Below are 15,296 nucleotides of genomic sequence, written 5' to 3' on the forward strand. Positions count from 1 at the left end.
TCAATGTAAATTTTATTATAAAATTATTTAATAGAATTCACAATTATGGGAAGACAAACACACTTGAGACACTAATGGAGGTTCTGAATTTTATATGTGTAGACAAAGAGGGCTGTCAGACTTAGCATCAGTTATTGTTGCACAGAGACAGGTTGGCGATAAAAGAAAGTGACTACTAATGAAAGGGAACTCCCACTGATGCACTGCCACCATCTCTGCTAATGAAGAGTGAAAAATAGGAGTGAAATAAGCATCTAAATAAAAACTGTATGTATTTTATACCATTGTACTCATTGTCCTTTCTATACCATTTGATATCCAGGATCCTTTATCTACTGAAATTCTCTCCACTCCTAATTACTGTGATAGCAAAATCTCCTTGTTTTCCCCACACCACTATAACCAATGCTTCTTTGTCCTTCAGTGGCTGTTCAGTAATTCTGCAAGTCTCTATGGATAGGGGCTCAGTGCTTCGCTATCTATTAGACCCAATTTATAACTTTCAGCTATCCTGGTTTCAAATACCACCTCTTCACATATAATTTTCAAAAACGTATACTAAATCTCAATTTCTCTGTTGAATGCTAGTTGTGTATTAATTGTGTGTTGTTATGTTGTGTATTAATCATAAATGATTAATGAATATTTCCACTTGAAAATTTGGATGTTGTCAGTAGATCAACATGTTGGAGCAAATTGATTTCTCCTCCAAATTGATTCCTTTACCCAATCTTCTATCTCTGTCTGTTTAATCATTATATCATCACTCTGCAATCCGTACTACACACTTTGTTCAAAGAAATCCTCTTCAATATGTTATTTATCAAATCTCCAGTCATTATCTTGTTCAAAAAGTCTCAATGGCTTGTCATTTCCTGTTGGAAAAAAAATCCTATTGGCTGTAAGTGTCTTTAAAGAGGAGGAATTTCTGTCTTCTATTTATCTCTTTATCTACCACACCATTAGGCATGTGTGTTATAAAACATACACAATAATTGTTTATTGAATTAAATTAAACTCCTTGGACTTCTATTTAGTTTCCTTTGTCTGGTCCATTCCTAATAACCAAATTTACGTGTAGGGACTCTTCACAATCTGTTCACCTAACGTTATTTTTACTCTCCTCTAAATGTGTTCAACTCATTCTCCTGACCATTTCTGGACATGAGTCCTCTTTTCTCTGTCTAGTTCTCACTACTCTTTAAAGTTCAGCCCAACTTCAAAACCTCTCTCATAAATCCTTCCCCAGCTCTTTCAGTCCATGTTGATCTCTATTCCCAGTGAATTCTTAACACTTTTCATTTTGTGTTGCCATTTCTTGCTATTTAATTATCACATTTCTAATTGTTCCTAATTGCCATACTCACTCTGATCTTTGACTCTTTCCCCTTCTGTCCTTCCTATTTTACTTTTGAATTGTTTATGATTTTTCCTGTGTATTAATTTTGTGTGTCCAGCTACACTATAATGCCTTAGAAGGAAAAAGTATGTCATATTTTCTTATATCATTCCTATATTCTAGCATTATGCTAATAGAAAAAGTAGAGGTTCAAAAATATTTATTAAATGAATAAATGAATATTGGGGAAAGAAAATATATTAAAAGTGAATATGTATTGCAATTAATAGCTTTGGAAAAATAAATCAAAGATAAAAATTCTGCATTTGAATATGATGCTTGTAGGTTTTTTGAGTATCATTTTCTTTTATTATCTGATTTGTACCTTAATTAGTTCATTAGATAAGAAGGGAATAAAGGTTAATGTATATACACCTGCTTTATGCAGCAGCAGTGATTGACAATAAAAGTCACTAAATGTTAACAACAGCTAAAAAGGAAGTTGGAGAATCCACGAAGAAAGGCAAGACAAGAGTAGCAGCCTATCTGGAATAATTTTGGTAAAGTTTGCCCTAAGGGTGGTAGAATTATATTTCCTTCTACACCATGATTTACAAAGCAAGAAAATAGCTATTTGAATAGGAGATGAAGAGACCAAGCTCTTAACCACCTTGCTTTTGAAACTTGTAATTCTATCCCTCACAAATGTAATCAACTCAGCAGTAGACAAAAGGATTCTGCCATACCACCCCCACTTCCTCAACCGCGCCAGCATTAAGAGATTGAATATATCTCACTGGAACTTAATGCCTACCTCAACAATTCTTCCACCCACACTTTTTAATGGTTACCTTCCATTACTTTATCACTGGCCTCAGTTGTTCTCTTTTTTGAAAAACACTGGTATTTAGGTGATTCTAAAGAAATTTCCCCTTTTATATGTAACACAGATTCACTTATATTTACAGTGAATCGCACCAAAAAGGTCTATTTAGGGGGAGAAATAAGACCTAGTAAGATGTGGAAATGTCAGCATGAAGGAAATTATTTTGCTCTCAATGAGATATGTTAATATTTATTGAATGTAAGAGTGCTTTACAGTGATGCTGTTAAGGAAGGTGGATCACACCCATTTTATAGGTTTTATGTATGATTTTATATGTAGCTCTGCTTGCTCACAGTTGGCATATATATATATATATATATGTGTGTGTGTTAGGGAAGAAAGTACAATTTAACTTATAACGTGACTAAAAGGGAGAAATAGATAACTATTTAATAATAAAGATATTGCTGTTATCACAAATGACATACAGTGTGAAAATCATGGGATTTTGAGTAAACTGACCAGGATTCCAGACATGGCTCTTTTCCTCAATGGCTTTACAATATGTAAAGACAATGGCTATAGAAGAGCCATGATTTTATATCTACAAAATGGCAGTGACATTAAAAGCTATTTCATGAGGATTTGTGAGTAGATTAAATAAATAATACAAAGTGCTTTGTATGTACGAAATTCATATTTTAGTAATTAAATCTAAGATAAGATCCAGAGTCTTTCCCATGGTCTTTAAAAACACTTTGTGATCTTGTTTGTAAACATCCACCTGACCTCATCTTCACCACTTTATCTCTAGCTCATACCACACTAATAACTTTGGCTTCTTGTGTCCCTGAAACACAACTAATTCTTTTCTGTCACAGGGTCTTTGCATGTGTTATCACATATATTTTATATATAGTTTCACTATGTAGTTTATTTTAAATGGTGTCCACTTCTTCACTCTTTATTTTACCTTGTTTTATTTTTCTAGTACATATTACTAACTGATATTATATGTTTTCTTTTCTTTATTGTCTATCTCATTCTCCACAGCTAAATTCCAAGAAAATGGAGTTTTGTCTAATTTTTTACTACTCTCACCTCAAAACTAGAACAACACATTGTGGCACAACAGATGCTTGATAAATCAAATAATACATAAGTGAATGAATGATATTTCATTATTAAACCACGAGACAATCTGAAAAGTGTTTTATATAGATTCTCTAATTTAATCATTAAATAAGCCTATTATAATTTATATTTCATAAACGAAAAAAAGCAATGACAGTAACTTGTTTGAAGTAAACACAAAAAGTGATTGCCTGACTCCAAAATCTATGCTTTTAATCACTTCTATAAAGCCTGTGTGTATACAGCTATCTTTATATTAATTGATGTTTGATTAAATTGTTACAAAACAGCCTGAACTGACTATGAAAAGAACATTTATATAGCTTAACTTGGTCCTCAAAATAAATGTATGTGTTCAGTAGCTAAAAAATAAATCAACTTCTAGAATCTGAAAAGCACCTTTTGAAAATAGTTAAGATCAAGAATCAAAAGAGTCAGGTCTGTTTTCACAGGTGACCAAGGTGAGACTTACCTCCAGATGACCCGCTATTGTAGCAATATGAAGGGCAGTGAGGCCACCATACCCAACCTGCTGTATGTCAGCTCCACTGTGAAGTAGAGAAGTGATCAATTCTGCACTGCCCTGTAAAGAAACACATCTTTAGTGTTACTTTTCTACTAATAGCAGGTTTGGACACTCTGCAACAGGATATATCGATTCGCTGACTGTCAGCCAGTTTAGGTGCTCAAAGAAAACCTAAGTGTGATTTCTGGCATAAGAACGCATGAGACAGCAAAGAGCAGCTCTCAAATGGTTGAAATGTATGAACAAATGACAAGGCTATTCAGTTTCAATCAATCCTCTACCACTTGACCATGAAAGATAGAAAGGACATTACCTATGGTGAGGCTCTTGCAAACTCAACTCAATCGTATGTGTAGGTCACTCCAATAAATGTGCTTTCTCTTGCAGCTGCATGATTGGACTGACTACAGTGGACTATTTCCTGGTAATTCAGTAATTGCTTCTTCTCTACATATGTGTCATGGCTCCTATACATAATTAATGACACATAGTGTCATAAACCTATACATAATTAATCAGTAGTGTCTTTCCTAACTTGACTCATTTTGACAGCGAAGATGTTTGAGGTAGAATTTAGGCCTTTGAGTTAGAATAATTTATGCAATCGTCAAAGAGATGCTTACTTTCCTCATACTATTGTTTGCATTGTATTTCTGTCTTTGGAGAGATAGGGAACTTTTCACAATATTAATCGCAATTTACATTCACTGAATTTTTATTATGTAATTAACCTTTCATATGCATTAACTTAGTTAAACTTGGTACATGGTAGGGCCTTCAAAATGGTTAATAAAAAACAAAATAAAAAGTAAATATTTCTCTAAGTTAGCCTACAAAAAATTACTATTATATACTTTATTTTATAAGTCAGAGTGATATGGATGGTCATATTCATAAAAGCCCAAAATTGGAAGGGAATACAAAAAAAGATCTACATGTTTAACCCTTTCTCTAAGTAAAGTAAGAATTCAAACAACAACTTCTTTAATACTTGAATAGGTCTCAAACACACTCTGTGGCAAGAAAGTCAAGTCCTCATGAGATAGGCCATTGTACTTATCCATAAACATATTATTTCAAATACTGTTGGTTAAGAAAATCCACTCATTAAAAAAAAAAAAAAGTTGATTTCTTAAACCTGTTACATGTAACTGAAAAAAGAAGTTATAAAAAAGTGAAAAAACTTTGGTAAAGAATTCTAAATAGCAAAATTAATGTTATAGTTTCCAAATTTTCTACTTTGCATACCTGTATTTTAAATTTACCTCTGTATTTAAATTTTACCTCTGTATACTCTGCATTCCATTGGCCCCTTCTGTTCAGATATAGACTTGCATTTTCTCCATTCTTTTTTTTTTCCCACTAAAGCTAAGCTAATTTTATCTCTGTCCTTGCCTTCATTTTCTCAGCCTCCATAAAAAGTTACTGATAATAACTCCTGACAGCTGTGATTCATTTCTTTAGTAATCTCTAACTATGTATACCCAAATCTTACATAAATCCCAACTGAGTTCACTATGCTCCTTGCACATTGAAGTTTGCTCTTTCTCATACCATCTCTTCTCCCTTTGTGCTTGCCTTATATTATTGAGAGAAATTGCCATGCTAGTATCTTCTACCTAAGACAGAAGGACTCACCACTGTCCTAAAATCACCTATTCAGTTTCAGAAGGCAACCTTGTTTACCAAATCCAATGTCAGTCCTTCTTCTCTCTATATTCCGATGATCTCTTTCTTCTTGCCTCCTCTCTTTGTCTGCCTTCAAAAAGTGAACTTAGCCTCAAGACACTTTCTCATTCCAAAAGCCACCTTTGGCAATTTGTACACAATCAGATAACTTCACTTTAAGTCCAAATTCCTCTAAGTCCAAATCCCAAATTCCATACAGCCTGCCTATCGATAACATCTCAAATTAAAAATTAAAAATTGCTCTTGTAAATACCATTCATAATTTTCCCAGTGTTATTTGTCATCTCCTAGTTCTTATACACATTAATGACATTTTCTTACTCTAAATATCACTGAGTCCTTTGACTCAATCAGTTTCAGAATTCTGTTGGTTCTAATTCACTAGTATTTCCTATACTTTCTTATTTCTGACATCACCCTCCATTTTATAGTCTTCTCACTAGTCTCTGTGATTAAGCCTTTTCCTACTGCAGTCCAGCCTCCATTCTGCTACTAAATAATTATTTTATACACAGTTTTGATGACATTATTCTCTTTTTCAATAAACCTTTCATACACTTAACAAACACTTCTTGAACATATATGACATGTGAAACTGTTCTGAGCAGGAGAACATGGCACTGAATAAGACAGTTAAATTTCTGCCTTCATGGAACTTATATTTTTACTGTGTATATGTCAGAGGAAAGAGAAAAAATAAAAAATAAACAAGACAGTGTGTGGGTAGCTCAGTCAGTTGAGCATCCAAGTCTTCATTTTGGCTCAGATTATGATCTCAGGGTCCTGGGACTGAGCTCCTCATCAGGCTCCACATTCAGTGGGGAGTCTGCTTGGGATTCTCTCTCTCCCCTCTCTCTCCTGTCCCTGTTCCTCTGTCCCTCCCCCCCTCCAGGCACATGCTTTCTCTCCAAAATAAATAAAAATAAATAAATAAGCATATAAAAATATTATATACAGTATTATAAAGTACCAATGACTGTGAAGGAAAACTAGCAAATAATAACATGGCTACTTTAAATTAAGCAGTCAGGGAAAGCTTTACTTCTCTGAGAAGGTACACTTTGAGATAAATGGTAAATAGCAAAAAAAAAAGAAATCCAAGCCACAATTTCAAGGATAGCCACTGAAGATTAAGGAGCAGCTAAGTGTGAAACACATAATTTCCTAAGATGGAAATAAACTTGGTATGTTTGAAAGCCAGTGTGTTGTAGAAAGTTAAAAATAAAGAAAGGAAAAGTAGTGTTCAAGAGGAGGTCTAAGACATCTGATCTTATAGGGTCTTGTAGGTCAGGGTATTTGGTGTTTGAATTTTTCCCAAGTACTATAGCTGGCAGGAGAATGACATGATAATGAGTTAGGGAAGAATCAGGAAGATGTGGTTTTTGAGGTAGAAATAAAATATTTTATTTTTCACATGTGAAGTTTGAGATCCTTACATGAGATCCTTAGGGTTAAGACTGTGGGTACTAGAATTACCTCCCTAAGTTAGAACCCCAGCTCTGCTAATGACTATGTCAACTGGAGCAAGTTGCATAACTCCTTTATACTAAGTTCCTTGGTTATAAATAAAGGGGAAAGTAACTGTATGTCCTGATGTGATACACATACAAACTATGCATTCACAACTGATGTGATAATACATTCAAAGTACTTGAAATACATTCAGAATACTTGGAAGGTACCTGGCAAAGTAATGCTCAATAAACTCATTGTCATTGGACAAAGAAGACTGGGGTTCAGTTCGGTCCTTAGTGAAAACTTCCAAATAAGAAAGTGAGTTGACTCCATCATCTAACTCCTGTTTTTCCTTTGCCTTTACCTTCTCCCTACAACTTCATGTCCTCAGCTTCATTAGTTACTCCCTGAATTAGTCAAAGTATTAAAACATAGGAAAACTCTGAAGCATTACTGGAAATAGGAAATGTCTATCAGTACTGCTTCATCCAGGAAAAAAAAAAAAAGTAATTCACAGGAATTAACTCTAACATCATGAATAACTATTATTTTTAAATGGTGAGGACTAAAGACAGTTAAGGGCTAAAGCCTCTGAGGTAAATAAAAAGATATCACCTTAAAACATTTTCTCCTGCAGATGGGTAGGCATTTAAATTCAGGGAAATGGAGAAAGTCTTTGTAAGCACAAAATCGCTTTTTAAAATAGAAGAAAAACATGATAAACTTAATCAAATAAAAGTATTAAAAGTACAATAAGATAAATGACAAATTGGAGAACTATTGACAATATATAACACTTACAAGTGGTTTGTATATTTAATATATGAAGAACTTGTAAAATCCACAGAGAGATGGATACTCTATTGACAAATATCTATTAATGAATGTCTACCTTATGATGAGTTCTGTACTAGGCTATGTTAAAATAATTACACATAAAACAATGGAATATATGAAATACTTATCAGACAGATTCTAGTAATGCACATCCATCCTTTTCTCAACTATCTATATTTTTTCTTACTTGGCCAAAATTTGTGGAATGTAAGAGGAAGTATGTCATGATTTCTTCAGAATAGTCAAATGGTGAGGTCAGTCTGAAGTACTATTCTTTCATATCTTGTTTAGATTTCTAAAATTGACCTTCGATTGACCTAAAATTATTTTTTACTAGGTAGTATAAAGATAGAACTTTTACCTTCCCAAGCTATGCTAAAGAGAACGTAACAAAACAAGCATTGCTTCTTAAAAATTGTTTACTATGGACTAAATGCCATATAAAATGTTTTACTGACATCATCTATTCCAGATTCACAACTTACCTCTAAGAAAAATACTATTACCCTTACCATGGCTGATAGTAGTCAGACTCAAAGATTTTAAAGTACTTGTAGAAACTTAAGGAGATTGGAAGTGTTGGAGCTAGACATAAATTCTGGTCTGTTCACCTCCAAAGATCATGCTTCACATTGGAAGATCCATTGTGCTTTAGTTGATCTTTCCTTAGTTCCAATATCAAAGAGAGGATGTACTTTTGCAGTATTTTGTTGCATTTAAATGATGAGCCCCAAATATTTTTCCCTTGCTCCACTGAAGTATTGAGTTCTAATGGAATAATTTTAAAAGTCAGCAATATGGTGCAGACATTCATATAAAATAACATAGATAAATTTTAAATATGACAAAGCTGAACTTCCTAATTGTTTGGACTCTATAATATATAACAAGTATTTAAGGGCAAATTTTTTAAAAGAACAACCCTGAAGAATTGGATAGGGAATAGCCTTCTGGAGAACTGACAGGTTTTCCCTTATGCAGTATCTAGCCAAATTTACACCATAAGTATTCAATGGAACACACAGCAGCCTTCTAAAGTGTGGGATGAATAAGCCTCTGTTATGCATTAATGTGTATAATATTAATTAATTAGTTACTTTTAAAGATATTTTTTACAAATTCAACATCATTTTATTATAAAAACTTAACAATTTGGATATAGAAGAAATACATTTAAACATATAAAGTCCATGCATAACAAATTTATAGCTAACATCAACCTCAATTTTGAAATTTTGAAAAATTTTCCTATAATACCAGCAATAAGAGAAGGATGCCACCTTCACCACTCTTATTCAATGTAGTACTGGAAGTTCTAGCTGGAATAGGCAAGATAAAGAAATAAAAACATCTAAATTGGAAAGGAAGAAGTAAAATGTTTTATTTTTCAGAAGAGATTTTCTCTTGTATAAATTAATTATTTTAATTAAAATATAATGTATTATTTGCCCCAGGGGTACAGGTCTATGAATCATCAGCACTTCACAGCACTCACCATAGCACATACCCTCCTCAATGTCCATGATGCAACGACCTTCTCCATAGCCCCCCCAGCAACCCTCAGTTTGTTTTGTGAGATTGAGTCTCTTATGGTTTGTCTCCCTTCCAGTCCCATCTTGTTTTATTTTTTGCCTTCCCTACCCCCCAAAACCCCCACTCTGCCTCTCAAATTTCTCATATCAGGGAGACCATATGATAATTGTCATTCTCTGATTGACTGATTTCACTCAGCATAATACCCTCTAGTTGCATATGCGTCATTGCAAATGGCAAGATTTCATTTCTTTTGGTGGCTGCATTATATATATATTCATCTGTTGATGGACATCTAGGTTCTTTCCATACTTTGGCTATTGTGGACATTGCTGCTATAAACATTTGGGGGCACGTGCCCCTTTGGATCACTATGTTTGTATCTTTAGGGTAAATACCCAGTAGTGCACTTGCTGGATCATAAGGTAGCTCTATTTCAACTTTTTGAGGAACTTCCATGCTGTTTTCCAGAGTGGGTGCTCTAGCTTGCATTCCCACCAACAGTGTAGGAGGGTTCCCCTTTCTCTGCATCCTCGCCAGCATCTGTTATTTCCTGACTTGTTAATTTGAGCCATTCTGACTGATGTGAAGTGGTATCTCATTGAGGTTTTGATTTGTATTTCCCTGATTCTGAGTGATGTGGAGCATTTTTCATGTGTCTGTTGGCCATCTGGATGTCTTCTTTGCAGAATATCTTCTCATGTCCTCTACCCATTTCTTGATTGGATTATTTGTGCTTTGGGTGTTGAGTTTGATAAGTTATTTAGAGCTTTTGGAAACTATTCCCTTATCTGATATGGCGTTTGCCAATATCTTCTCCCATTCTGTCAGGTGTCTTTTGGTTTTGTTGACTGTTTCCTATGCCGTGCAAAAGCTTTTGATCTTGGTGAAGTCCCAATAGTTCATTTTTGCCCTTGCTTCCCTTGCCTTTGGTGATGTTTCTGGGAAGAAGTTGCTGCAGCTGAGGTTGAAGAGGTTGCTGCCTGTATTCTCCTCAAGGATTTTGATAGATTCCTGTCTCACATTGAGGTCCTTCATTCATTTTCGAGTCTATTTTCGTGTGTGGTGTAAGGAAATGGTCCAATTTCATTTTTCTGCATGTTGCTGTCCAATTTTCCCAACACCATTTATTGAAGAGGCTGTTTTTTTCCCATTGGACATTCTTTCCTGCTTTGTCGAAGATTAGTTGACCATAGAGTTGAGGGTCCATTTCTGGGCTCTCTATTCTGTTCCATTGATCTGTGTGTCTGTTTTTGTGCCAGTATCATACTGTCTTGATGATGACAGCTTTGTAATAGAGCTTGAAGTCCGGAACTGTGATGTCTCCAACTTTAGCTTTCTTTTTCAATATTCCTTTGGATATTCGAGGTCTTTTCTGGTTCCATATAAATTTTAGGATTATTTGTTCCATTTCTTTGAAAAAAAATGGTTGGGATTTTGATAGGGATTACATTAAAGGTGTAGATTTCTTTAGGTAGCATATACATTTTCACAATATTTGTTCTTCCAATCCATGAGCATGGAACATTTTTCCATTTCTTTGTGTCTTCCTCAAATTCTTTCATGGGTACTTTATAGTTTTCTGAGTATAGATTCTTAGCCTCTTTGGTTAGGTTTATTCCTAGGTATCTTAGAGTTTTGGGTGCAATTGTAAATGGGATTGACCCCTTAATTTCTCTTTCTTCTGTCTTGTTGTTGGTGTAGAGAAATGCAACTGATTTCTGTGCATTGATTTTATATGCTGACACCCTACTGAATTCCTGTACAAGTTCTATTAGATTTGGAGTGGAGTATTTTGTGTTCTTCTTTGCTGATTTGGATGTCTTTAATTTCTTTTTGTTGTCTGATTGCTGAGACTAGGACTTCTAGTACTGTGTTGAATAGCAGTGGTGATGATGGACATCCCTGCTGTGTTCCTGACCTTAGCAGAAAAGCTCTCAGTTTTTCTACATTGAGAATGATATTTGCGGTGGGTTTTTCATTGATGGCTTTGATAATATTGAGGTATGTGCCCTCTATCCCTACACTTTGAAGAGTTTTGAGGAGGAAGGGGTGCTGTACTTTGTCAAATGCTTTTTCAGCATCTATTTAGAGTATCATATGGTTCTTGTTCTTTCTTTTATTAATGTATTTTATCACATTGATTGATTTGCAGATGTTGAACCAACCTCGCAGACCTGGAATAAATCCCACTTGGTCATGGTGAGTAATCCATTTTATGTACTGTTGGATCCTATTGGCTAGTATTTTGGTGAGAATTTTCGCATTTGTGTTCATCAAGGATATTGGTCTGCAATTCTCTTTTTTGATGGGGTCTTTGTCTGGTTTTGGGATCAAGGTGATGCTGGCCTCATAAAATGAGTTTGGAAATTTTCCTTCCATTTCTATTTTTTGGAGTAGTTTCAGGAGAATAGGAATTAATTCTTCTTTAAGTGTTTAGTAGAATTTCCCTGGAAAGCTGTCTGGCCCTGGGCTTTTGTTTGTTTGGAGATTTTTGATGACTGTTTCAATCTCCTTACTGGTTATGGGTCTGTTCAGGTTTTCTATTTCTTCCTGGTTCAGTTGTGGTAGTTTATATGTCTCTAGGAATGCATCCATTTCTTCCGGATTGTCAAATTTGGTGGTGTAGAGTTGCTCATAGTATGTTTTAATAATTGTTAGTATTTCTTTGGTGTTGGTTGTGATCTCTCCTCTTTCATTCATGATATTATTTACTTGCGTCCTTTCTTTTTTCTTTTTGGTAAGTCTGGCCACAGGGGTTTATCAATCTTATTAATTCTTTCAAAGAACCAGCTCCTAGTTTTGTTGATTTGTTCTACTCTTCTCTTGGTTTCTATTTCATTGATTTCTGCTCTGATCTTTATTATTTCTCTTCTCCTGCTGGGGTCAGGCTTTCTTTGCTGTTCTTTTTCTAGCTCCATTTGGTGTAGGGTTAGGTTGTGTACTTGAGACCTTTCTTGTTTCTTGAGAAAGTCTTGTATGGCTATATTTTTTCCTCTTAGGACTGCCTTTGCTGTGTCCCACAGATTTTGAACAGTTGTGTTTTCATTTCATTTGTTTCCATGAATTTTTTTTTCAATTCTTCTTTAATTTCCTCTTGTGATTGAGTTCTAGCTTCAGAGCATTGTGGTCTGAAAATATGCAGGGAATGATCTCAGTCTTTTGGAACTTGTTGAGACCTGATCTGTGACCCAGAGTGTGATCTATTCTGGAGAAAGTTCCATGTGCACTAGAGAAGAATGTGCATTCTGTTGTTTTGGGATGGAATGTTCTGAATATATCTGTGATATCCATCTGGTCCAGTGTGTCATTTAAGAACTTTATTTCCTTGTGGATCTTTTGCTTAGATGATCTGTCCATTTCAGTCAGGGGGTGTTAAAATCACCTACTATTATTGTATTATGGTCGTTGTGGTTTTTTGATTTTGCTATTAATTTGTTTATACAGTTGGCTGCTCCCATGTTAGGGGCATAGATATTTAAAATTTTTAGATCTTCTTGTTGAACAGTTTTAAAGATTTATATATTTATGAGAGATGAGTTGTGGAGCAAAGGGCAGACGGAGAGGGAGAGAGTCTTAAGCAGACTCTGACTTGTGCAGAGCCAGAGGTGGGGCTTGATTTTATGACCTTGAGAGCATGACCTCAGACAAAACCAAGTGTCCAACCAAGAGTCCAAGAGTCCAATGTTTAACCAACTGTGCCACCCAGGAATTCTTGTATGCTATTTATTTTTAAACAAAAGAAAATCCATGTGTGGTTGAGTAAGGCTTGGACAAATCTGTCCAGCAAATCCTTGATAAAGTGGATTTGTGATACAATAGACCATTAAAGATTTATGTAAATGGGTAAAATCTTTTTGTAATGTTAGCAAGTCCGATTTTCTTCTATGCATAAAACTGTAACACAGCATCTAATATCCTACCTGTTGTTAGCTCTGTGATTGTTACTACAGATAAAGCCAAGATGAGTACCCATTACTGTCAGAGAGCTTAGATTCTCTACCACCAAATCTCATAAGTTAAATACACATACACACACACAAACAAACACTTGCTCAGGTTATTTGTTTGTTTGTATGTTTTGCTAAATTTATTTCAGAGTAAAAAATAAACTGGGAATTTTTAATGTCTAAAATTTACATTCTTCTGATTATGGAAACATGTCCTCTGGAGGTTATAAAACATGGCACTAATTCATTTATAATCTTCTCAAATAGATGTGTTCTGACCAAAAGAATGTGGTAGAAGTAAACTATGTTTCCTCTAAGGCTAGGTCATAAAAAGCAACATATATTCCTTCTATTTTCTGGAAAACTTACTCTTGAAGCTATTAGCTACCATGTAAGAAGTCTAACTACCTTGAGGCAGCCAGGCTATAACGAGTCCCAGGTTTCACAGAAAAGCTGCATATCATTTACAAACTTTCCAGTTAAATGACCCAGCTACAGCCAGGCTTACAGTCATTCCAGCCCAAGTACCAGATATGTGAAGCCTTCAGGGGATTCCAGTTCCCTGGTTTATGAAGTATCCCAGTCATTTATGTCTTCTCAGCTGAGGCCCTAAATACCATTGAGCAGAATCAAGCCATCCCTGCTGTGTCTTGTCAGAATTCTTGAACTGAGAATTCATAAGAATAATAAAATAACTGTTGTATTAGAGGACTAAGTTTGGGGTGATTTGTTATGCTTCAACAGACAACTAGAATATGTCATGGCAGAAAATGTAGAAAATAGAGTAAAAGAATAAATAGCAATTTATAACCTGTAGTACCACCATATAATCACTATTATCATTTATGCACATTTCCTTCCATTCTTTTTCTCAGGTATGGACCTTCATGAAACTAGATAGAGCACAGACTAGCACAGCAAAGTAAACTTGTGTTTGCATATAATGGCCACTTCCTACATTTGAGACATGTTCCCTAACTTCTTAAGCCATTTTTTTTTTTCCTATAATGGAGATCATAACAGTACTAATCTCAGAGTTGTTGTGAGGATTAAATCAAATAATGTAATGCATTTTGCATAATGCTTGACATAATTTTTGTTATTAATTATTATCTACACAATTGAGCTATACTACATATAGAGAAAAATAATTTCCCTTTTTCATTTGGTATAAAATACTGAGAATTTCCAATTGTTTGGCAGATGTAGAGATATGCTATTCAGACTTCCCTTCAAGAAGAGTGTGCTGGGAATGTGGTTAGCTGGCAGCATCCCTTAGCTAGCTCTTTCAAGGATCCACTGGAGCAGTAGAGGTGAGATCTTTCCAACATGGTCCCCAGTCCTTGACTGGGAAAGCTGATGGTAAAAGAACCATCACTGGTAAAAGAACCAGCCATTGCCACTCAAGCATTAGTCCTATAATAGACAATTTTTGCTCTGGAGTTCCTATTGGGCTGGTAAAGATTTTAGTAAGTCTGCACTGTGGTCTGACATCTTACCCAGACTATTCTACTGCCTTCCTTCCCTTTCACAGGTGTCACTTAAAAATAAATCTCCTGTACTCCAAAATCCCTTTCAGACCCTGCTTTTTGAGAACTCAACTGGCATAACACATCATCAAATATGTTTTTAAATAAAAGCTAAACTGGGATTTGAACTTAGACTTTCTGATTTTAAGTCATATGCTTTTCTCAATACAAAATGTCACCCTTCACCCCTAATATTCTACTCTCAATTTTTTGTCTTTCATGTGTAAGCCCTGACCATGTGTTCTTCACCTGTAAAAAGGGAATCTAATATCTGATGTATCCATTTATAGGGTTGCAACAGGATCAAATTGTATAATGTATGTATAATGTTTGTAAACTCAAGATTCTTACAAGTATAATTTCATATATTAATATTAATGCCATTCCCAAGATTGACCTGTGAGAACATTCATCTTACATCTTAGTCCATTTTATCTCCAAATATGTTTAATCATGAAATACCTCATTACCTTCACCT

General features: G+C 34.8%; 1 protein-coding gene across 1 annotated transcript in view; it reads right to left on the reverse strand.

Moving 5' to 3' along the window:
* The window catches only part of LOC116566999 (serine/threonine-protein kinase TNNI3K-like), a 315,363-nt gene that overhangs the window by 266,404 nt on the left and 33,663 nt on the right, over positions 1-15,296 (reverse strand). The window contains exon 7 of the mRNA XM_032301742.1: positions 3,772-3,882. Coding sequence (XP_032157633.1) covers positions 3,772-3,882 — 111 coding nt within the window. The remainder of the gene's footprint in view (positions 1-3,771; positions 3,883-15,296) is intronic.

The sequence above is a fragment of the Mustela erminea genome, chromosome 10, assembly GCF_009829155.1.
Source record: "Mustela erminea isolate mMusErm1 chromosome 10, mMusErm1.Pri, whole genome shotgun sequence".
Lineage (NCBI taxonomy): Eukaryota > Metazoa > Chordata > Mammalia > Carnivora > Mustelidae > Mustela > Mustela erminea.